The 24,719-nt window shown below is 41.8% G+C and overlaps 1 protein-coding gene across 2 annotated transcripts in view; it reads left to right on the forward strand.

Moving 5' to 3' along the window:
* LMTK2 (lemur tyrosine kinase 2) overlaps positions 1 to 24,719 on the forward strand; it is an 81,621-nt gene that overhangs the window by 1,973 nt on the left and 54,929 nt on the right. For both annotated transcript variants that reach the window (XM_036123571.2, XM_036123572.2), the window contains exons 2-3: positions 20,417 to 20,538; positions 23,986 to 24,130. In XM_036123571.2, the coding sequence (XP_035979464.1) occupies positions 20,417 to 20,538; positions 23,986 to 24,130 (267 nt within the window). The remainder of the gene's footprint in view (positions 1 to 20,416; positions 20,539 to 23,985; positions 24,131 to 24,719) is intronic.

A 24,719-nucleotide genomic window follows, 5' to 3' on the forward strand; every position in this document is an offset into this window, starting at 1 on the left:
AAACAATCAGGAAAATTAATCCATAAATAGAAATACCAAATTTTGACATAAAGCATAAAGAAATATTTGCTGATTTATAGCAGCTTTTGCAGATTTTCCCTTCATATTCTGTAGCTCAGAAGGTATATGATTAGATATATGGCATATGAATGACAGGTATCTAAGGTTAAATTCTGTGGAAAAGATGCATAATCACACATAGATTTGGGGGTTTGTATTTCCATCCAAAAGAGATTGTTAATTCTGGTAACGGAGATGGATTCTTGATGAAGATGTATTAGGCCAAGAAGAATAAAGAAACCTTTGACTAATCCTGGGAAGTGATCTCACTGGTTAAGAAAGAGGAACCCCTTTTGAACATATATGCTAGATAAAAGAGCAGTTAAATGTTGAAAACATAGTAACTCTCAAGCCTTTGATTATCTGGGGGACTGGCCATTTTCATATTAAGGATAGATCCATCGCATAGTGTCTTCTGTCTCCTTGGCCTTCATTCTTTCTATTTAAATTTCTGACTGGTTAATAGTGCCTTGAAGAAAGCATGGCTTATCAAAAATAGATTGGAAAAAATGCTTGAATTTAACCTTTGCATGTTGGAAAGAAATGAGTCAGTTAACTAAAATTCAGCCAAAATTCATTTCTAGGTTTGGAAGTTGAAAAGGGTATTTACCCATTCATTCATAATTAAGCTTTATAAATATGTGGATTGCCTTTGCCCATCAGGCAAGAAGGCATTTCTTTTTCTTTTTTTTTTTAAGTTTTTATTTTAATTCCAGTTGGGTAACATACAGTGTTATATTAGTTTCAGGTGTACAAGGAAGGCATTTCTTGCTTGAACTTTATTTTGGGCCTCTCTGTTGCTCTGGGAGTTGCTTACGCCCTTTTTGGGGGCCTCTTCCTGAGAATGTCTATTTCTGCAAGGGCCCTTGTTATACAGGTGGAGATCTCGTTGGTCCTCACTAGGAAGCTTCCATAAAGGGAGAAAATCCACTGTTTTCGCACATGGTGAAATTACCGAACTAAGGCTACAGTTGAGAAATTATTTTCTCCTGGTCATAGTTATCAGATCATTCTTCTCTTAGAAAACATTTATGCACCTTTTGTAAGATTCTTGGGATTCACATCATAAAGAAAGATCTGTTTGTATTTGTGAAGGCATTCTCTAAGTCCACAGTTTGTTATTAATATTAGGATAGTGGTTAGACAAGGAAACCCACTTCTATTGTTTTGTGGCATATTAGGTCACCGAGTACAGAGGAAGCTTTTAGCAGTTCCAGATAAAGGAGCTCACGGAAGTCTGTGAAGCCGGTGGGACTCGGCTACTTATTAAACAGCAGCTTGTGAAACCGGGGCTCTTGTTTTAGATTAAACAAACAGACTTGGATCTTGAAAAAGATTCTGCAGTAAAGGAAGTGCTTTCAAAAAGTGTGAATTTTTGTGTTTATTTCAATAGCTTCTGAGAAATAAAAATTATTTTCATCAGGTTTTCCATGCAGATTATTTCAGGTATTATGGCTGTAGGGCTTGAGATTTGATTTCGGTTGGGAATGTTGTAGTTGCTCTCAGCTGGTGGTATTTTTTGGTTAACTAGATATGCTCATTTGCACAGTAATAGGAAGTCTGTCCAACAGTTTTGTAGCTGATCAGCATTGAAGTTACCAAATCCCTACAGTTTTGCTGATATCAATGTGCTGACTGTTCATGCAATTCTCTTGAAATTTAGGGAGTCCTTGGGCTTGCTATGTCACTTAGATAGCAGCTGTAACATGTCACAAAAAAGACTTTGTAACATAAATGAAATGTACTGTATGGGCTGGCCAGGGTTCTGCAACAAATGAGTCTTCAAAAAAGTCCTTGTAGGTGGACGTATCAAAAGAAGCCAGCCTTTGAGTCCTGTTAAGAGTGAAAGTCGTGAACCAGTCACAGGAGGAGCGGGTGTTGCGGACGGACAGAGCTTGGGCTTTGGAGTCAGTCTGGGTGGGAGACCTTCCCTTGCCACTTCAACAGTGTTGAGACCTTGGGCCAGTTACTTGACCTCTCCAAGCTTCTCAGAACTCAGGTCAGAAAAAGGATGATGACATTTACCCTGAGGGTTGTAGGGGGTTATGTCATGGTGGTGTGCCATGTCTGCTACGTTAGGCTTCTTCATCGCTTCAGATTTCCTTGTAAAATTGGTGGGTTACCATGTAATTGACTAATGGTAAGTGGTATGGTTCAGAGAAGGAGCTCAAAGTGGTAGCTGCTTATCATGGCATGCCTAGAGTTTACCAGATTTAAAAACCTTTGTTACTTAAAATAACTTGTATGATGGGTGAAGAAGAGATCCTTCACAGAGAAATCTGGCTTATTTAAGGATAATACATAGGCTGGTATTGTTATTTCTTGAAATTCATAATGTTGGGGAATTGTGCTAGAAATTTTCAGGATGATCTGGATTAGTCCACTTTTATGTAATAAACCTGTTTTTAAATGTCAAGATTATTAAAGCTCTTGCATGTGAACAGTTTCTGGTTTTAATGTACTTAAAGGAACCACAAGCAATGCAGGTCTAGCTGATCCCAAACAGCATAAAGCATCCCTGAAAACAGCCCGCTAAGCTGGGCCCTTAGAAAGTGTCATTTGGAGAGATGAATATGACTGAGTTGCTTCCTCCCTCTCTTTTAAAGTCATGTATTTTTGTAGTCTTTTAGCTGTGCCTTTTCTTAAAAGGTTTATTTATCTTATTATTTTTTTTTTAAGTTTATTTAAGTAATCTCCACACTCAGCATGGGGCTTAAACAACCACAACACCAAGATCAAGAGCCACGAGCTCCCCCGTCTAAGCCAGCCAGGCACCCCTTAAGAGGTTTATTTATTACTCAAGCATGAGGAAAGGAATATTAGAAAGAGGAGAAGTTGTACAAATGATCCTGTTCTAAAACACACTCCTATCTAGGGTCGTTTTTAGTTTCTATTCTCAACTTTTCTGTAAACCTTCATATGAAGACACTGTAAGAGAAAACTGAGGAAATATGGTAAAATCAGTGCGTCTGAGCAAAATATTAGAGTGAAGTATTTTTAAATTGCTAGCAAGTGACTAATTTGGAACTGTGCCTTGGCATTACAGTTATTTGCCACAAAGAATAGGCATATCAGAAAAATAACCTCAGTGTTTAAAAAAAAAGGTAGTTTTTTTTCCCCAAAGGTTAGCACAATGCAGAGATTCCAAATTTCATTTGACTTTATTGTGATTCAAATGGGAAAGATGAGAATTGTTGACGCCAGATGCCTCAGGTGCCCCAAACCACAACATGGGGAGTACCTCTCATTCTCCCTGGCCCATCTTGGTCTAAGCCAGTGCTCAGCCGCTCTTCCCCGCCCCCCCCCAAGACAAGAGAGTGACTCTTTACTCATCCGCCCTCTTGGGTCTTGGGGGGATAGTGGTGGCACACCTTTTATTTTTGACAGTTTGGCAGATTTTGCATTTTACCATATAATATGTGTTTGTTTAAAAGCCCTAAATTACCATCCAGTCAGATAGATGTGCCGAGACCATGTGGGGCTAGAGTAGCCCCTGGCCTCCAGCATCAGACCCCAGTTTGGGAAGACTTGGTCAGGAAAGGTCAGTGCAACCAGATTTCTGCTGTAGGGCATCTGTGGTCCCTGCCTCCACTCTCCACCTTTCGTGGCACTTTTAAGAGCGAAGTTCATATGCTTCTCATTTGTAAATTATTCCCAGCTCTGCATATATTCTCTCTGTTGTCTGGCTTCTCCATCACCTCTGTGCTGTCGTCTTTTTCTTTCTGGTCTTTTCTTTTCGCCTCTTTGCTGCCCCAGTCTCCCTACCAAGACCTTTCTTCTTGCCCAGATCCTAGAGATTCCCTTTCCCAATGAACTCCTACTAGAGTGTTCACTTGTGGAACAAGATGTTCCGTGGGGTGTGGGATGAAAACATTGGAGCCTCAGTAAAAATTTTGACTTATGTGACTTTTTAAGGTACAGAATATATTGGTATACTAACACATTTCTTATGCTTTGTAAATCAGCGTGCATGAAATGAAAGGAATGTAAAGAAAATTTACTGATGGGCTCTGATCAGAAAGGTTTGGATTGTCTGTACCAGTCTACCATTTGCATTTAGCAAATACCACTCATTTCTTTAAGACTTGTCTCTTTACTCCGACTGCAAGGACTGTGTCCTATATCCTCCGTATTTCTGATGTTTGCACGGTATCTCACTGGGTATGGATGCTCAGGTAAAGTTTGTGGGTGAGGATGGTGTCGGAGACCGAAGTTCACAGACCAGTACTCCAGAGTGTGTGTGAGCTAAAAGGAGAGGATGTAAGCTTACAGCCTCTCATTCTCCTGCAGACTTTGCTTTTCATCCATCCACAGCCCACTGCCTGGAATGAGGCCATTTATAGTTGTCTTATTTTTAATAATAAACCTTGTCTTTTGGAACAATTTTAGATTTACAGAAAAGTTGCAAAGACAGTACAAAGAGTTCCTGCGTATCCTTTACCCAGTTTTCCTTCTTAACATCTTACATTTGTGTGGTGAGGAGCCAATATGAATACGTGATTATTAACTGAAGTTCATACTTCATTCATATTTATTTAGTGTTTCCCTAGTGTCCTTTTTCTGTTCCAGGTTACTACATTACATTTAGGTGTCATGTCTCCTTAGGCTCCATTGCCGTGTTCCTCTTTTTTGATGATCTTGACAGTTCTTGAGGAGTTTTTCTCATTGATTAGGCCGGGGTCATATGTTTTTGGGAGGAAGACCACAGAGATAAAGTGCCATTCTAATCACATCGTATCAAGAGTACATGCTTTCAACATGACTGGTCATGTGATCACCTGACTGTGATCACCTGTTTGTCAGCTTTCTCCACTGCAAAGTTTCTTTTCTTTTCCTTCTCCATGGTACATACATGTACAGCCCACATTTAAGGGGTGGTGAGTTACGCTCCACCCCCTGGACAAGTACTTATTATACACTTATCTGGAATTCTTTGGTATGGGAGATTTAACTCTTCTTTCCCATTAATTTTCTTACTCAGTTATTTATATCAGAGTGGACACATGGATATTGATTTTACATTTGGGGTTATAATCCAATACCAGGTTATTTATTTTGTTGCTCAAATTGTGCCAGCTTTGGCCATTGGGAGCTCCTTCAGTTGGCTCTGGTACCGCCATCCCCACCTTTTTTTTTTTTTTTTTTTTTTAAGATTTTATTTATTTATTTGAGACAGAATGAGAGAGAGAGAGAGCACATGAGAGGGGGGAGGGTCAGAGGGAGAAGCAGGCTCCCCGCCGAGCAGGGAGCCCGATGTGGGACTCGATCCAGGGACTCCAGGATCATGACCTGAGCCGAAGGCAGTCGCTTAACCAACTGAGCCACCCAGGCGCCCTTTTTTTTTTTTTTTTTTTAAGCACTTTCTTACTTTCTGACACTGAAGAAGCTGTAGGCTCATTTTGTATATTTCCCTGTCCAGCCCTAGAATTAGCCATTTCTTCAGGCTGGTTCCTTTTTTTGGAGAATGATATTAGAAACCAAGATTTGGGCCCTGGATTTGCTTGCTGCTACCGGGGCAGGTATAATGGGGTTTTGATCTTCTCCTTCCTATAGCTAATCCTACGTGTTGGGAAGAAGAGAGAAAGAGATTTTGGAAAGATGAAGGATCTCTTAGGAACAAATGACTTGGAAGGGCCCTGCCTGTGTTTTCTCCCTGTCCCTTAACCACCTGTTACCAACTGACGGCATTACCATAAGCACTCTATATCCCATGTTTGTGATATAATGATATTGGCGGGATGTTATTTTTATTTTTAGAGCAATAAGATATTTGAAAAATAGATGTGATTTACTGTCCCAAAAGGCAGCCTAATCTCTGAGAATATGAGGGAAACCTCTTAGGCTTAAGAATTTAATTAGAATTATTTTAGGGGGGGTCTGTCAGCTTTGGCAATTGTTGAAAAGGATTGTAAGTAACTCCTTTAATTGGTGATTTTTTAATTGGTGAAAGTTCACAAGGAGCTGTAGACTTGTTTTGATCTGTTTACAGAGCTTTTCATTTCTTTTCACTTTTTGTTCTGGATAATTTCAAACATATTCAAAGGTAAATTATACAGTGGGTCTTCATGTACCCATCACCCAGCGTCAGCAGTTTTTATTTGTGGTGAATCTTGTTCGCCTGTATGCTTCCTACTAGCTCGGCCACCCCCTTGCTTTGATGTAAATGCCATAGTACCTGATGAACTGAAAGTGTTTCAGGAAAAAGGATATTTTTATAAAACAGGACTTGCATGAAGGTCACTGAGGTATTTGTAGAAATGCAGATTTTTGGACCACAAACAAACCAACAGAATCAGAATTCTGGAGGCTGGTCTGGAAATTTGCATTTATAATACTTTTTTGGTGATTTCTCTGCCCTCACAATATAAATATTTTATCTTGTACTAGAGATAAGATAAAATCAGTTATTTGATGGAAATCCGTTGACTTGGGTAACTAGTGAGACTCAAGGAAGGAAGAACAATTTAAATTTTAAAAATTAATGTCAACACCTGAGTTCTGGAGAGACTTCTGCTCCTGACCACGGTATGTGGATGTTGTTCTGAGAAATCTTCCTGTGAAAAGTAGGTATGCGATAACCGCAAAGGAATTTAAACACTGCAGGGCAGAACAGTTACAGCTCTTAATGCCTTTTTTTTTTTTAATTTCACCCCTTCTCTGGAAGTTGGTATAAATAATGACCTCTTTACGTTTTATGAATATCCTGTATAAATAATCGGTAAAAACTGCGAGCTGGTAGCCTGACAGTCAGATGCCAGAGTTGTGTGCTGAGAGCCTCGTGGTTTAAACATGCCAGCCCTGGACTGACCAGGGTTTTGCCTGCTGGAGCTCAGCTCAGCCAGGAAATGAAGCTAGAGCAGGCGTAACTCAGGGACATTCCTGATTCCCCAGGTGAGACGTGTGCACGACAGCACGAGAACCCTGGATTCGTGACCTGTTCAGTAACTTTCAGGGCTGTTTCTTTCCAGGATAATATCATGTCATTAATGTCTTGCTTTCGAAAAGGTTATTTTTCTAAGCTAGTTTATTTTAGCATAGCCTGGGATTTGTAGCCTATTTCATATCTTTTTTTTTTTTTTAAGATTTTATTTATTTATTTGAAAGAGAGCACTAGCAGAGGGAGAGGGCGAGGCAGGTTCCCCGCTGAGCAGGGAGCCTGACACTGGGGCTCGATCCCAGGACTCTGGGATCATGATCTGAGCTGAAGGCAGACGCTTAACTGACTGAGCCACCTAGGTGCCCCTATTTCATATTTTTCAACAAGTACTTTTTTTTTTTTTTTAGCCAGTTGATACATTTTTTGTATATTTGCTGTGGATGTATTGGTATGTACAAAATAGTCTTATGATGAGCTAAAGAAAGTACACCATTTAATCTCTGAAACTGCTACATTGTAATGATTGTATAATCAGTCCGGTTTGATTAAGAACATCCTGGGCTCACATACTAGTACAGATATTTCAGGACTGTTTTTGGCAACATCTGTATGCCTTGGGTGGGAGAAGAAAATTGAGTTACAAGCATCTATGATAGTGATTTTTGAGGGGGAAGTTGCTTTTATCCAAAATGAAAACACTGTTATTTAATTTTTTAAAAGCTTATGATTTTTTCCTCCTTGAGGCCCATGTTCAAAGTTCATCCTGAGAATGTCTTTTTGCCTTGTTTGCTCTACTGCCCAGGAGACTTGAGTTTGACATGATGACATTGCAACCTTTAATTATAGGAAGTAAATCTCTAAGGCGTCTTGGACTTAGAAGGTCGAGGAGGATGAGTGTGCAGTCATTTTGCACATTTACAGTAGCTACTTTAACCAGTTAGTAATTGTGAAATTTTGTAGTTTCAACGTTTTTATTGCAAAACCAGAGCCTTGTGGTCTATTGGTTGCCTTTCAGATGAGCTGCTGAATTTAAGTTGAAAGTATTTTTCACATTGCAGTTTCTTCCCCAAACCCCTGATAAATTCAGCTTGTGCTCCTTTCACAAGGAAAAAAAAAATTCCTCTTCCTGGTTCCACCTGGCAGTGTGCCTGTGTAGGATGGTTCTCTGTGTCAGCAACAACGGTTACTTTCCAAGGATCCAGCCTGCTAGTCACAGCGCAGAGCCCCACTTGACTCTGACTTCAGACTATTATTAAAAGGCAACACCAGGACACTGATTGCTAGTGAGGCACAGAAAAATAACAAACTTACCAAAATAGTCCCCTGGGAATGCTCCACCAGAGGCCTGGTGCCCGGGTGCACTCCAGAAATCTGTGGTTTGACTTCATTTTCTTTAAGAAAAAGAAAACTTTAATAAAAGACTTGATTTCTGGTATTAACCATACAGGTACTTGGTAGACTCATAAAATTGTGGAATTAAAAATCCTTGTATAGAGAATTTTAAAGCTGACGTGCCAGCCTAGAGGTGAAGGCACTAAGGCCCAAAGAAGTTCAGTAGTGATTTGAACCCATTCTGCTAGTCAGTGGCAGACCTAATCCAGAAGGAGGGCCCTTGACAGCCAGACCCCCCTGTTCACCAAGTGCACTGCTTAGTACCCTCAGAACGCTTTCATTTGTCTGATGTACACATGCACACAGACTAACTGCAGTCATTTCTCCTCTGGATCTTTCTCTTTTCTTTTTTTCTTTCTTTCTTTCTTTTTCTTTCTTTCTTATTTATTTGGGAGAGAGAAAGCACAAGTGGGAGGGGCAGAGGAAGGAGAGAGAATCTCAAGTAGACTCTACACTGAACTACTTGGGGCTGGATCCCACGACCCTAAGACCACGATCCATGTGGAAATCAAGAGTAGGTCGCTCAACTGACTGAGCCAGCCAGGTGCACCTATTTATTTCTATTTGCTATCTGAAAGTACAGAGATGAAATTTTTTTAAAGATTTTATTTATTTATTTGAGAGAGCTTGCAAGCCGGGGGGAGGGGCAGAGTTAGAGGGAGAGAGAATCCCAAGCAGACTCCACACTGAGCAGGAGCCCGATGCAGGGCTTGATCCCACGCCCCTGAGATCATGACCTCAGCCGAAATTAAAGAGTTGGGAAATCAAGAGTTGGTCGCTCAGCTGACTGAGCCACCCAGGCACCCCCAAGATGAAATTTAAATGTAATTGTCATATAATTGATTCTTGAAGTACTAAAGATAATTGTTCATTGAAAATTAGGAAGCTAAAGTGCAAACTTCTGTAAAGAGGCCCAAAACCCACATTCATGGGGTTTTTAAAATTAAAAAAAAAAAAAATTTGTAAGAGTAACAGTTTAGGGAAGCCTGGGTGGCTCAGTGGGTTAAGCATCTGCCTTTGGCTCAGGTCATGATCCTGGGCTCCTGGGATTGTACTCTGCATTGGGCTCCGCACTTAGCAGGGAATCTGCCTCTTCCTCTCCCTCTGCCCCTCCCCTGCTTGTGCCCGCTTGCACTCTCTCTCTCAAATAAATAAAATCTTTAAAAAAATTAGTTTTAGTCTCCACCTATGAATTGAAGTTGCACTGTTTAATTAAAGGTGATAAAAATAGTTCTGACTTTTAGAAAATGTAATCATAAACTTGTAAACATGAAAAATACTTCAAACACCATTGATTTATATGCTTTTGTGGAGGAATGGATCCTTTTTAGAATTTGCTGAGTGCTGTGGATCGCAAGAATAATGCTCTTGAGCAGATATTTTGTGTATACTTTTAAGATTCACAGATAGGTGTTGAGAAACATATGTGGAGTCATAGACAAGTGTCATTTTTCTCTTCTTTTTCTCAGCTCTTTAAGACTACCTTCTTGATTTATGCCCTAAATCCCATCCTTTTCCAGCCCTGGCTTCCTTCTGGGGGTTAGTTATCAGGGGCATCCTTCTTTGTCATCTGTGTTTTCTCCTGGACCCCTTCTCTCTGTAAACACGTAATACGTAATAGAACAACTTAACATACATAATTTTCTACAGAGCTTTGATTTTGGATAACTTTATTGGTGTAACAGTGTCACCTAGGTGCTGTGACCTTGGAGAAGCACCTTCACCTCTGCGTTGCTCAGTTTCTTCATTTTAAAACGAGGCTAATAATAGTACCTACTGCAAAGGCTTGTTGTGGGATTGGGTGAGTTTGGAGTAGTGCGTGGCACGTAGTAAGCACTATTTAAGTATCAACATGAATTATATAACTACCTGGGGCCAAACCACTATCATTTCTTGGGTTAATTGTAGTATCAGAAATGTGTTCCCCAGTCACTTTATATAAAATAATGAATCTCCCCAATCCATTGCTTAATTTTTCCACATTGCTTATCAGTGTCTGAGGTGCTGTATATGTATTTACCTGCTTATTGTCTGTCTCCCTGCACAAGAATGTAAGCTGTGAGTGTGGGGTCTTCTAGATTCCCAGAACGTATAGCAATGCCTGTCCGATAGAAGATGCTTAGTAAACATTTGTTGAATGAAGGATGTGTTTGGCGGGACTTGCTGACTGGTGGACGTCACAGTAGGGTGATGGGGCAGCTGTGTGGCTAGGAGACACCCCACCCCCATAGCTCTTTTAATTATCTATTGATCTTTTATCTTGGGGTGGACACTTGAGTGTCTGGAGGCACCTGGTTATATTGGGTTAAATTGTCATTGGGTTTATTTTTTAAATATAATACAAAGACATATCAGTGAAGCATTATCAGATAGGAAACCCTAGGTAATCTTGCCTGCATGTACTATAGAACCTTGTCAAGGTCAGTGTCATAAGCAATTTCTGGCTTTGTTACAAAGATAGTACTTAAAAAATAAGACTTTATTATGGGGAATTTTGAACATACACAAAAGTAGGCAGAGGAGTATAATGAATTCTCTGTACCCGTCCCTGAGTCCCAGCCATTCCAATGGCCAGTCTGGTTGCATCCATCACAATCTGCCTCCTCTCTGAAGAGAGAACTTTCAAAGACACATTGCCTAAGAATACATTACAATTATATTAGCAAGAATTTAAATTAGACCTTAGGAAGCTAGAGAGTTTCTGAGACCATAGACTCTATATCAAGGTCTTGTAGGAAAATTTAAGGAAAGGGTAGACATGTTTTTCTAGGGTACTTAGGGTCTGCCCTACCTGGGAAGTAAGGAGCACACATTTAGGTCATGTCTCCCATCCTTTGGGTCCTATTGTGCAGAAATTGTATTGGCTAAGCGTTGTGAATCCAGTACTGCCATTGATCTGTCTGTACACTTCTCTGCATTTCAACAGGAAGTCATATGGAAAGACAGAATGTCCTTTCCCTTAGATATTAGCGGGACACTGAAGTGATCAGTTAGGGGGGAAGAAGCCCTGGGAAGCTGGGACCAGATGCTGCCTCTTCCTGAGCTGGCTTCCTGGACTGCAGGAAGATCCTGATCCAGAGCTGTGACAGACATCTGAGCACTCTCGATGACTCCACAACCTAACTATGCCATGAACTTAATTAAGATTCTGGTTCGTAAAATATTATCCGTGTCATGGTTTTCCCCAGGATAGGGGCAGAGTCGTGTCACTGAAGTCCTGTGAGCCTGACGTTCCTTTGGTTGAACTGTTACCATGTTAGATAAACTCCTCTGTGGTAGTCTCCATCCTAGTTGGTGTTTTTTAAATTGGAATGAAATGAACCTTTGATAACAGTTCAATGGAATAGGCTGAGAGAAACAGTAACTTTATATATGATCTCATTCACAAGTATACAGTCAGCACTCACATTATATAACCTTTCGGCAAGTATGAGAGAACAGTTGGGTTGGCTGACCTTGAAAGTCATTTTTGAGCAAAAAGAACACTTCACTGTCTGTGATTAGCACACAATGTGGTTTGTTTTTCTAGGCTTTTGATATTCTGGCTTAGGGATCTTTGTGGAATCTCGGATTCATCCACTAGATCATCAGTGCACTATTTACTGTTCTTGTGGTTGGGCGTATTTAGTGCTATGCTTCATTTTCTCTTTCTAATATTAGAATACATTAGGAACGTTCTAGATTATTTAATGTTATTCTAAATAGATGTATTACTACACTAAGGGAAGGAAAACATTTAGTGACTTAAGATTCTGTGTACAGGAAAGCTTTATGATAGATGGATTTGTAATTTCGAGGTGTTAAGTAGAAATGCATGTTCTGCAGTAATTGTCTAAATTTTTTTCCCCAAGTAGTATGATGATGATTCATTTTACTAGGTGTCCAGGATGTGAAGCTACTTGTCAGGATATTGGAAAATGTCCCATTATTAGTCCTCCCACCCTTACAGAAAAAAAGGGGGGGAAAAAAAGCCAAAACTTTGTATTTAGAAGCGGACTTTATGTCAGGACCAGTTTGGAAGATCTCTGGTCCCTAGCTTCCCTGAGTTGTACCGAGTTCCCTTTGTCTAATCAGCCCAGTGGCCATGGTTTTAATTGTTATGTAGACACATAAATCTCTCATGTGAATTTCCAGAGGCCAGAGGTTAGAGAAGAGAGAACATGGGAGGGTTACATCCGCCTCTGACACTTGCCTTACTGGTCCTTTCCATTCCCAACCTTCTGCGTCCTGGGAAGCCAGAGAGGAGGGCAGCATATACTTGTCCCGGGTGCTGCCCAAGATGGATCCCCTACCGGGGCGGGGGGGGGGGCAGTGTTCCTGAATTATTGAATGTACAGCGTTATGGACCTATCTGAGTCCCTGTCCAACGCCCCCCCCCCCCGCCTCAGTCCCTCAGAAGGTGATGCTTTTGGAGATGAGGTCTTTAAAGAAGTGACTATGTTAAAACGAGGCCATTAGCTCCTTAGTTGCCAATCCAGTATGACTGGCGTCCTTATGAGAAGAGGAAATTTGAACATACAAAGAGATATCAGGGATGTGCAGAAAGACCACGGGAAGACACAGTGAGAACACAGCTGTCCTCTGCAAGCCAAGGAGAAAGGCCTCGAAAGGGACCAACCCTGCCACACCTTGACGTTGGATATCCAGCCTCCAGAACTGTGAGACATTGGATTTCTGTTGTTTAAGCACCGGTGTGTGGGAACGGTTAGGGTGGCCTGAGCAGCTTGGTACACAGTGTTCAGACTAAAGCAAATTCAGAGTCACATCTTAGAAGGCATCTGTTAAGATGCCTTTTTTTTCCTCCTCTTACCAGTGTCCCAGTGGAGCCCCCCTCGTGCACTGGGCTTTCCCTTCAGTGCAGCCCCTCCCGGGGGCTCTTGCAGAGGAGAGGGCACCTTTGTATTCCTCCCTTGCAGGCAGAGCGAACCTGCTCTGACAGCTTCCAGTGAAATGCAGCTGTGTGGAGAACACAGGTGTGAGTAAATGCTCATTATCACAGGAGAACATAAGTTGGGGGAAATCGACTTTGGAAGAAAACAACTGAATAGTTACACTACTAAACATGAATTGCAAAATGGGTAAATAAAGAATGTGGAAGTTCTCTGTGACCTAGGGAATAAATGGTAAACTATTAATAGTGGGAAGGGTCAGAACCACTCCAATACAGTGTCTATTGGGGTGTGATTAGTAATGGGAGGAAAATCTTTGCCAAATAAGAGCATAAAATCATTGAAGGAATGCTACTTTTATAATCTTTTTTGACCCTGGAAACGTAAGTTTCTTCTGGTAACCAGTAGATGATTAATGAATTTCTCTCTCTCTCTCTTGCTTATCTTCCCTCCCTTCTCAAGCCCCTTAGTTGCTGTCTCTCTGACTCCATCCACTCCCCCCTTCTGACTGAATGCCAGGCTCTGTCCTGGGGCCTGGAGTCATTGCTGGAGTGTACAGACCTGGTCACTGACCTCATTTAGCTTGCAGTCTTGTGGGGAGGACATTTGGGCTTTTAGAATACACAGTGTGATAAACTCTTGGGTGGGCAATACAGGTGCATGGGGGCTCCAGAGGCAGGGACTCTAACCTGTGGGACCTCGGGGACGCTTTCCAAGTTGAGGTCTGAGTGGTGAGGATGAATTAGTGGACGGGGTGTGTCAGTGGGGAAGGTTCCTGGTAGGGGATGTAAACTTGCAGACTCTGAAGGGGCAGAGGACCTGCCTGGAAGGACTGAGAGTAGTTCATGTTAGATGAAACTAGATGCAGTAGAGTTAGGAGTGATGAGAGCCTGGGGCGGAGGGCAAACGGCAGCTGACGACGACGGACACTGGGGCTTATTATGGAGTGTGGACATAAGGCTAAAGACTGTGGGAAGCCCCAGGACAAAATTCAAGAACTATGAAAGGATATAACAGCCCGTCCTCGTCCCCCAGCCACCTGGTTTCCCTCCCTGTTGGTGACCACTGTTGGCCAGGGTAGCATTGTATACACACTGTTCTGATCTGTTTGTTTTTGTTTTTTCTTGTTTTCTTTTAAACGTATATCATAGAGATGGTTTGAATTGTATCCCTGCTCCCCCAAATTCATATGTTGAATTCCTAACCCCTGTGACCTCAGAGTGTGACCCTATTTGGACATGGGGTCTTTACCAAGGTAATCAAGTTAAAATTAGGTCTTTAGGCCCTAATCCAACATGACTGTGTCTTTATAAAAACAGGAAATTTGGATGTTGGAGACAGATCCAGAGGGAAGACCAGGAGAGAGGGGACGCAGGGCGAGGATGGGCATCTCCCAGAAGGCGGGAGAAAGGCCCCGAGTGTATCCTTCCACACAGTTCTCAGAAGGGAAAACTTCAAACATACAAATCTGTGCAAGACCAGACAGACATGGCTATACCGACCTCCCCTGTGGCTTTCACTCAGCCTTTGTCAGCTCATGGCTGTCCTTTTTCATGCTACCCCCATCACTTTCACTGCCTCCATACTGTTTGTTTGAAGCAAATTCCAGACATCTTTAAATAGGTCACTATCTGTAAAAAGGTAAGAACTACTTTTAAAAACATAATCACGGTATTATCACTCCTAGGAGCAATGAGTCATACTTCCTTAATATGGTCAGTTACCAGTGTTCAGATCTCTAGTTGTCTCAGATGTCATCATCATTTTGAGTTTGAATTATGATTCAAATGATACCCATACATTGCAGTGGGTCGGTATATCTTTTCAAATCTCTTTCAGTCTCTTCTCCATCTCTCATAATGCAGGTCTTTCTCCTTAGTGTTCCTCGTAGCCTCTGCTTTGCTGATCACATTCTTGTGGTGGTATTTGATATGTTCCACGACTCTCTTCATTTCCTATGAATTGGCATTTAGATCTAGAGGGTTTGTCACATACAGGCCTGATATTTTGTTACTGTTGTTTGCTTTCAGTCTACTGTTTAGTAGGTGGTGGTGGTTTTCTTTCGGGAGGCACATAATGTCTGGTTGTCTCTTTTTGCATTATTAACTTGATATAAATGTCACATTCAGGAAATATTATTCTCCTGTTTTTGTTTCTTTTAAACAACTGTTTAAAAATGTAAACACCATTCTTAGGTTGTAGGCCTTACCCAAACCAACAGTAGGCAGGTCATAGAGTCTCCTGATCTCTGTTCCAAGGTATATACATATCTGTGATATAATAGGAAATATATATTTGGTCTTTGTCCCCTTTCCTGGCACAGAACTCCTTAAAACCCTTGGAATTTCCCAAGTGATGAGGTGATAGGAGCATCTCTTGTTATTAATAACAAGGCCCTTTCAACCACACTTGAATTTATGCTAATGAAGTGACTCTTGGTGACCCCTAAATAGCTTCAGGATGGGGAGTGGTGGCCAAAGGAACAAATTGGGGGATTAGAGGGTTTGAAATTTACCACTGGATAACCAAACAGTAAGTATGAGGAAATTTCTCTATAAACGTGTATCAGCTAGTGACTGAGGAAGGAATAGCAAAATTAGAATATTAGCATTTTCAGTCGCTAATGGGCTTGCACATACCATCACTTGTTTTTATCTGTGGACCTGAAGAAAATTTTATTTAATCCAAAAATGGATTCACAAGTAACTCTTTGGTTAATTACATAAGTATTTGAGTTTCTGATGGGGGTTCTAGGCAGGGATTTATAATGGTTGAATAATCAGGTAGTACTCCTGACTTACTCTGAGTCATTGCTGTGAAATTGCATTCTCTAAATTACCTGTCTATAAAACAGATAATATGTACCCACCTCTTAGAGTTTCTCAAGTTTTCTGCTTATTAAATCAAGTGCTAGATGTCTATTAAAATGGTTTGAAAACTGTAAAATGAAAACTCACAGAATGGGGTTTAGAGATGCCAAGTATTTTTTAATCAGTGTCTTGGGGAAGCATACTAACTACTCCAAACCTCTAATTACCCTTGTTCTCGGTTTGTAATCCATAAAGCTGCCTAAGAGAGTGGAGACACTCCTATGGTCATTGATGCTTTTCTTTAGTGGGTGATTTCACTTTATGCATTTCTGAATGCTGTAGGCTGAGAATGTTGAAGGAAAGCTGACTTTCTTCGTAGTTTCCTAACTGTTGCAATCAGGAACCTTCCAGGGGTTTGTAGTTTGTAGTTTGACCTGCTGGGGCGTGGGGATTTTAGTTGTTGTTCCTCACATCTAGAATTTGCTTCCTCTCTATGGTTTGTACAAACCCATTTCACCTTCCAGCCTATTCATAGGTGGGTTTGAGTTTCATTTTATGGAAGTTTTTCCTTCATTGGTATGCTGAATTTTTTAAAGCACAGTGCTTTTGACTGATCAAAAGAAAAATACAGTAAATAAAATACTCTTTAAAAGTGGTATAGCTGTAAAAATTTCCTCTTGAGCCTACCTGGTGAATTTCTTCTTAGGTGGTAATTTGTAGAGGCCTTTCAGTGGCACTGGGGGGCACGGAGTGTCGGTAGACCTCACCTACACAAAAGAAACCTTGAGTATGGGAGAGCAGATGCCCCTGCGGTGTCTTAACAGAAATAAGTATGTTATCAAGGTAGGGCAGAACGCCTCATAACTAGTTATTTTTTAACACAAGTTTGACTTTTCATGCCTACCTAATGACTCACAGAAGACAGTTTTATGAACCAGGTAATTGAGCGGGCCTTCAGGCAGTGCTCATCAAATTTTACAATAAATAGATAGTATATGATGATAAAAAATTATGGGTGAAAAGAGAGGAAAAGGTAATTTAACACTTTGTGGAGTTTGGAGGAGAGCCCCAGAAGTATGAACTTTTAATTAACAACAATGGACTTTGGTTCAAAGGACTTAGGTTAGGCTGTTTTTAAGAATTAAAAGTTAACCTCCTTGAGGCAAAACCATGTGGTATCAAGGGAAGCGAGGGGGATTTATTCTCAGCACCCTGAATCCAGAGTCTGGCCCTGCCACTTTCCCACTCTGTGTGTTTGGGCTTATCATTGTCCTCGTCTGTGATGTGGAGCTGGTCAGATTCCCTCGGAGGTGTTGTGACCATCGAATGGAGTAATACTGTATTTTGTTGGATCTCAAATATGATTGATTATGACACACCCTTATTTTTGTGCCATTGAGAAAGAAGAAATGCTGCCAGAGTAAACAGCTTTCTTTGGAGCATAAGATGCCCCTGACTTTTAGGAATGTTAAAGTGATGTTGGACAAAACTGCATCTTAAAAATCAATAAAATATAGTGTATATGAAAGTGCTTTGCTACCTAAGCCTCGGGAGTCCTATTTAATCGTTATTATATGAGTCAAGGCAGTGAAACAAAGTTGTCAGAATAAATACCAGTGGGAAGCAGAGGCCCTGCAGGATGAGAGAACAGGTAGCTGCCAGGAGAAAGAGAAGTGCCTCTGTTCACAGAGAGGTGGCTCTCAGTGGCTCTCGGCTCCACACTTGGCTTTCCATGTGCACACGGGTGTCTGCTTGGGGAGTCCCTGCTCTCAGGGACAGCTGACTTTGAGAGGAATCACCAAGTTATTTTCCCTGTTCAATGTATGGATTTTCTTCTGTTTTAGATTTTATTGGTTTAGAATTTGAAAAAAATTTTTTTAAGATTTTATTTATTGTAGAGAGAGAGAGTATATGTGCAAGTGGAGGGAGGTGCGAAGGGAGAGGGAAAGAAAAAAATCTCTAGCAGACTCCCCGCGGAGTTTGGAGCCCAGCGCAGGGCTCGATCTCACGACCCTGAGATCATGACCTGAGCTGAAATGAAGAGACTCTTAACTGACTGAGCCACCCAGGCGCCCCTGAAACTTGCAGATTTCTTAACCCTTGGTTAACTCATTTTTTAAGTGCAGACTTGAGCAAGGCTTCAGCCAGCCTGAGCCCCACTTGTAGCAGTGCGGGTTTCAGCATTGTCCTTTCCCAGAGCAACCTCTTGTTATTGGAAAGGAATTTAGTCTTGTTTGCCGTTGATTTTAGACTTCTCTGTTCTTCACTAAGGTCATTTTATATTCAAGAACATGTTAGCAGGGCACCTGCCTGGCACAGTTGGTTGAGCATCTGACTCTTGGTTGCAGCTCAGGTTTTGATCTCGGGGTCGTGAGATCGACCCCTGCATCGGGCTCCATGCTCAGTGTGGAGTCTGCTTGAGATTCTTTTTCTGTTTCTCAAAAAATAAATAAATCTTAAAAAGACAAAACAAGACCGAATGTGTTTTGCTCACATAGGAGTTTGGGTCAGTTCTTATTTTCTTCGGGTAGAGTAGTTCACTTCAGGAAAACGGTGACATCGTTCTTTAACTTGTCTCCATGCTTCCCCTTGGTGCACTGGAACATTGAGCTTACAAGTATATGTCAGTTACATCTCAAAAAAGCAAGCAGGGTGGGGGTAGTTTATTTCTTAGTCAGACACCACTAGGTGAGACGTAACAATTCACCCTGACAAAGAAAAGCTTCAGAATAGCCCTAGTTGAAAAAGATGTTTTCCAAATAACTCTTTGCTGAAAGTAAAGTTGCATTTTGTTTTGTTTTGAAAAACACCCCTTTAAAAATGTGACTGTAGTTTGTAGACCCTGCTCTGGTAGAAGGCTGCTTATTATGACCGAGGCTCCTTGAGGAAGTGGCTGGTTCTAAAGCTGGAGTGGGGAAGATAGAAGAAAAGCCTGGAGTTTCTGGTAGTGCCAGAAAATGAGACAGTGTTGGAGAAAGGGAAAGATGGGGTATGTCCAAAAGACCCAGCAGTCAACTTGAAAGAGCTACCAGGGGCCAAAGCTGGAACAATTTGAGCTACAAAATAATTTTAATAATGGATTATAACCCAAAAAATATAAAATAAATGTCTGTGAGTCCATAACTAAATAAATGACCAGATAAATAATTGAGGGAGAAGGGACAAATCTTCTTTATGGAAGAATTCCAGGTAATAAGAGGAGAAGGAATGAGGGGATAGAAGATCACCATTAGAACGTCATAGTGGCAATTATCACAGGTAAAGTGCGGAGACAAATGTGAAAATAAGTGTGTCAGATTTTAGGCAGACACAGGGTATTTGCACAACCCCAGAGTGTCTCCCAAATATGAATTACTGTGGCAATTTTAACATATATCTACAAATTCTATAGTATTCCTCCTTCCAAGGAGTGCAGCTTAAATCAAGTGAATTCAATCACGCTTTATTCCTCACTTAGCGAAAATTAAAACAGGCAAGTGGTTATTGTCAATAATGCTCTAAAGCCAGGTCAGCAAACTACAGCTGGGGGGCCAAATCCAAACCACCTATTTTTGTAAATAAAGTTTTACTGGCACATAGCCAGTGTGCCTGGACTTTGTCGCCCACTTTTAAGGAATACATGAAGGGGAAAAGTGGTAACTTCTCAGTGCTGACACCTGGGCCAAGAGGTGGGGGTTCACGTCCCTGGGAGTAAGTTGTGTCAGTGCTGTGTCTCCTGAGTGATGTGACGAGAAGAGTAGTTGGCTCTGGTATTCTAGATTCTTCGGGCTCTGGTATTCTAGATTCTTCGCACCCATCTGTAACCTCAGTCCAGTCATCAGGCAGAAAACATCAGGCAACCCAAACTGAGGAACATTCTACAAAATGCTGACCGGCACTCTTCAAAAGTGTCCAAGTGACAACACTTGAGGGAAGACTGAGGAAGGTCAGGGCCTGGAGGAGTCAGAGGGATGAGAGGAGTGAGTGTGGCGCTGGTAGCCTGGGTTGGATCCCGGAAAAGAAAAGGGATGTGGGAAAACTGGGGGAAACCCGAGTAAAGTTGGAAGCTCAGTTAGTAGTGTTGTTACTACCGTTTTGTGGTCTTAGTTTTGATCACTTTGCTGCGGGGACATAAGATTTGGAAGCCTGGTGAAGGGTGTATGGGGGTGCTCAGGGTGTCCCTGCAGCACTTCTGTAAATCGAAGATTGTTTCCGTGTTCAAAGTTTTTTTTTTTAAAACCCTGACTTCTTATCCTGGATTGGTCATCTACTTTCTCTTGAGCATCTAGGCATTATTTTCTTAATTCTTGTGTGGGAAATCTATTGATTTGATTTGCATGTTAAAGTTGATTTTGGAATGTCCGTGTTGTTAATATTCTTTATATGTTAATAGTTCTTTCTCTTTCCAGGGGAGGCACCTGCTGCAGAAGTCTCATCTTTTGTGATCCTGTCTGTGTGCAGTTTACTGGTATTAATAGTGTTAATTGCAAACTGTGTATCCTGCTGTAAGGACCCGGAAATAGACTTCAAGGTGAGCACGGATGGTGGGAACACTTAGAAATCATCCTCTGATACATTTATCAGTAGATGGGCTGCGTATCACAGTCCCTCGGGAGCAGGGGTGGGCAGAACTTTTCTGTAAGGGCCAGATAGTAAATATATTCTGCCATTGTAAATGGGCGATCCTGGCTGGACGGTCTCTGTCACGGCCACTCAGCTTCGACTCTGCCATTGTAGTGATACCTCAACATGGGCATGAGACATGAAACCAAATGGTTGTGGCTGTGTGCCAGTAAAACTTTATTTACAAAAATAGGTGGTTTGGATTTGGCGCCCCAGCTGTAGTTTGCTGACCTGGCTGTAGAGCATTATTGACAGTAACCACTTGCCTGTTTTAATTTTCGCTAAGTGAGGAATAAACGTGATTGAATTCACTTGCTCTAAGGCCTGTAAGGAAGAGCAGGCTGATTTTTTTTTTCTTTTTTTCCCTTCAACTTTTGTATGCTGGTGCATTGTGGTTGTTAAGATTATCAAGGCCAAGGTATCCCCCAGTGTGTTTTGTGTATGGGAAAGAACATCTTTCATTTTACCTGAACCCTTGAGTTCTCCGATGGGGAGAAAGAATGGTACCAATTGTAAAGTCTGGTGGGGGTCGGGGGTGACGGGAAGTACTACAGAGGGGCTGTTTTAGCTGCAGATGGGTGGAATCTGCTGGAAACCAAGTGGGGTATCCTGCTCTAGAACTTACCACATGCCTGCTGGTGTGCACTAGGGCTCATCGAATACTTGTTAAAGAGGAATACTTGAAGAAAAAGAAGGAATGCACTCAGAGAAAATGATCCTTAATGTCCGGCCCTGCCCGTTGTCCTGGGGCTGTCCTGGGGGCCCTGAGGGCCACTGGTTCAAATTGGGGGAAAAAGCTGTCTTCTAGCTACAACCCTCTTTCTAGTGGACACATGAACCTTCTTGGTAGACCTCACACCTGTTTCTGTGTTTTCTTTACCTTGAATCTGACAGCAGCTCCGAGAGATAAGGAGATGTATTGTCCTTTTGGCTTGATGGAAAGATGAGAGCAGAGGGAGGCTGGAGGAACAGACTTAACTAGCACAGGCCATATTCCTTAGAAGACTCTACTTCAAACAACTGTAGGGTTTTACTCACAACTTCAGGCCCCAGGCCCTAGAATCACTACAGACACTTCTGTGACTGCATGGAGGCACAGTGTCTCTGTGCCTTGACCCTCAGTCTTGCTGAGGGACTGTGTATAGACACCTTGTCTTTTGGGGACAGAGATAAAGTGATCAGTGCTGAAACTGAAATCCAGGCTCTCGTGTGTCATGGTACCGCATTCTTGCCTTAGATTGTTCTGACCCAACTGGGTCTCACTATTGACCCAGGGAGTTTGTTGCGATGTAGATTCTGGGAATCAGTGTTTCTGTTGAGCTTACCGAGGTGGTTCTGGTACAGGGGTCCCCAGGACCACACTGCAGAGAGGATCCTCTCCAGCTGTGTAAACCATGACTGAAGGCGAGCGTCCATTCCTTTAGATTTAGAACTGTGCGGTGTTAGAGACTCTTCCCCTTGGAAGTCATGTTACAGACCAGGAAGCTGCTGCTTGGCAGAGGAAGTAACTTGCTGGAGTGTATCCGGGCAGCCCCTGGCATAACTAGAAAAGTGACCCAGTCTTCTCTCTAGCCCCAAGTTTATTTTGCTGTTTTACTTCTCTGAATCTTTAGAGTCATTGGCTGCCTAATGGTATATCATGCTGCTGCCAGAGTTTTGAGTGGCATTGTTCTTAAGGTAGGAGTGATGGATAAAGTCTTTCTTTTTTTTTTTAAGATTTATTTATTTTAGAGAGAGAGGGAGATGGAGGGAGAGAGCGGGTGGGAGGGGCAAAGGAAGAGGGAGAGAAACCCAAGCAAACTCCATGCTCGGCATGCAGCCCAACACAGGGCTTGATCTCACAACCCCAGGATCAGACTTGAGCCAAAACCCAGAGTCGGATGCTCAACCAACTGTGCCACCCAGATCCCCCAAGTCTTTTTTAATGAGAGTAGCTTTAGGAATGTCCAAAGGGGAATTGAGCAAAGCTCTTCCATTCAGAGGTGCTTCATGGATTGAAGTTATGGTAGCTTGTTTGTCCTACCCCCTCCCCTGTTACAAATAGCAATAAATGTCCTAATGCGTTTGACAACATAGGTGACATATATGAGGATAATGTTCTCCCACGTGCATGTGAGAACATACACCTTATATCAGAGAAATCTACCCTTACAACTTCTGGTTTTTCCCTCGTAGGGGTTGGGGGTGCAGCCAGGAGATGAGGTAGAAAAGGAAAATGAAAAGAAGGATATTCTGTAGAGGAATGGAAAACAGTCTTGTTCACTGATCTCTTCTCAGCTTCTGTTATGGTGCCTGGTGGGTAATACTCATTAGTTATCTGAGCGAACGAATGACCTTGATCATCATTTGTATGAATGTTAACACGGACACCAAGGAAGACGCAGCTCACTGGAATGATGACAGCAGGAGTCGGGCTGGCTTTCTGCTGCAGAGTCACTGAAAAGACTCCTGCAGCTTTACGGGCACAGCCTCAGTTCTAAAGTCACCATCTTCAGAAAACCAGACATTCTTTGTGTGTTAACAGTACTTATGTGCGGGATGCCTGGGTGGCTCAGTCGGTTAGGCGTCTGCCTTCGGCTCAGGTCATGATCCCGGGGTCCTGGGATCAAGTTTCACATCGGGCTCCTTGCTCGGCAGGAGGTCTGCTTCTCCCTCTGCTTATGCTTTCACACTCTCTCGTTTGCTCTCTCTCTGGCAAATAAATGGATAAAATCTTTAAAAAAAAACAAAAAACAAGAAACAGTACATACACGGTACACAGCTTTAGACTGACATTCGTTCAGACACCGATGATTTTTCTACCCAGTTCAGTAATTTTTCCATTGTTACTCTTCCCAGAGAAACAGGACTTCCTTGAAAATATCTTTTCCGAGTTTTTTAAACTGTCCTTATCTTGATTGAAATCCTATTTCAATTAGAAATGGTATATGGTTTTAAAATAAAATGGATCTGTTTGGATTCAATATGCAAAGAGATTTGTGAGATTGAATAATAAAAAAAGAATAGCTAGCTCTGGTAACTTAAAATTTCCAACCTAGAAGAGTATTTCCATGTGTGAAGTTCCATGGTCATGTTAGAAAATTTTGCATTTAACTTCAAGCCATCAGTTGAAAAAAAAAGTTGCATAAAGTATGTATAGTTTATTTTAAACCTTATTGATTCTGCTATTTGGCATTGGAAAACACAATTAATGTATGCTTTTTACTTAAGTAGGTACAAATTGGGGGAAAACTTTAAGGCCGTGTGTTTCAGATGACTGAGTAAATGCTCATGTCTCAGATGTTAGCATATGTTTTTAATATTTGCTCTCAGACTGGTTTATATCCGATATAACATTGCTCCTCTTTTATTTTAGGAATTTGAAGATAATTTTGACGATGAGATAGATTTCACACCACCAGCAGAAGATACCCCCTCTGTTCAGTCCCCGGCAGAAGTTTTCACACTTTCAGTACCAAATATCTCACTACCAGCTCCGTCCCAGCTCCAGCCTTCTGTAGGTAAGGCCTTACGTCCCAGCGTCATGTTTTCGTGAATCATTTCTCAGAGGTGAGAGTGGGAACCTTGATGCTAATCATAAAATACTTGGATTACCTGTCTCGTCTGCTTGCTTATTTCTCTTCTTCCTGCTCCCTGCGGAAGCTGAATTGTAGTCTCGTCCAGTGCATGCCTGCAAAAGCTGAGTCCTTTGCTTTTGGACCCTGAGTCTGGTATCAGATTAAACTGGTCTCCTCTGTTCACTGAAGTGGAACTCTCACACAGAGCTCCTGGCCTTTACTTGGGTAGTTCTCGACACTGCTCGTCTTGCTGAGTAGGACACTGCTGTCTTTCCCTGGGATGTCCTGTGTTTGGGGAGGGCGGTATATTTGGATATGTTAGTTGGATTGACTTTAATGCTGAGATAGAGGTTTGATTAGATGTTGATCGATTTATTGTTATAAAATAGAGTATGACTAGCAGCTGGAGAATCAGGGATTGCTGAGACTATCTGTTCTATCTGAGAGAAGGCTGTTCTATCTGCGTGCCATTCCTGTCTCTCGTGGTTCTGCACACAGTGGTGTAGGTTTAGGGCAGCATAAACCCAGCAGT

This window comes from Halichoerus grypus, chromosome 6, assembly GCF_964656455.1.
Source record: "Halichoerus grypus chromosome 6, mHalGry1.hap1.1, whole genome shotgun sequence".
NCBI lineage: Eukaryota > Metazoa > Chordata > Mammalia > Carnivora > Phocidae > Halichoerus > Halichoerus grypus.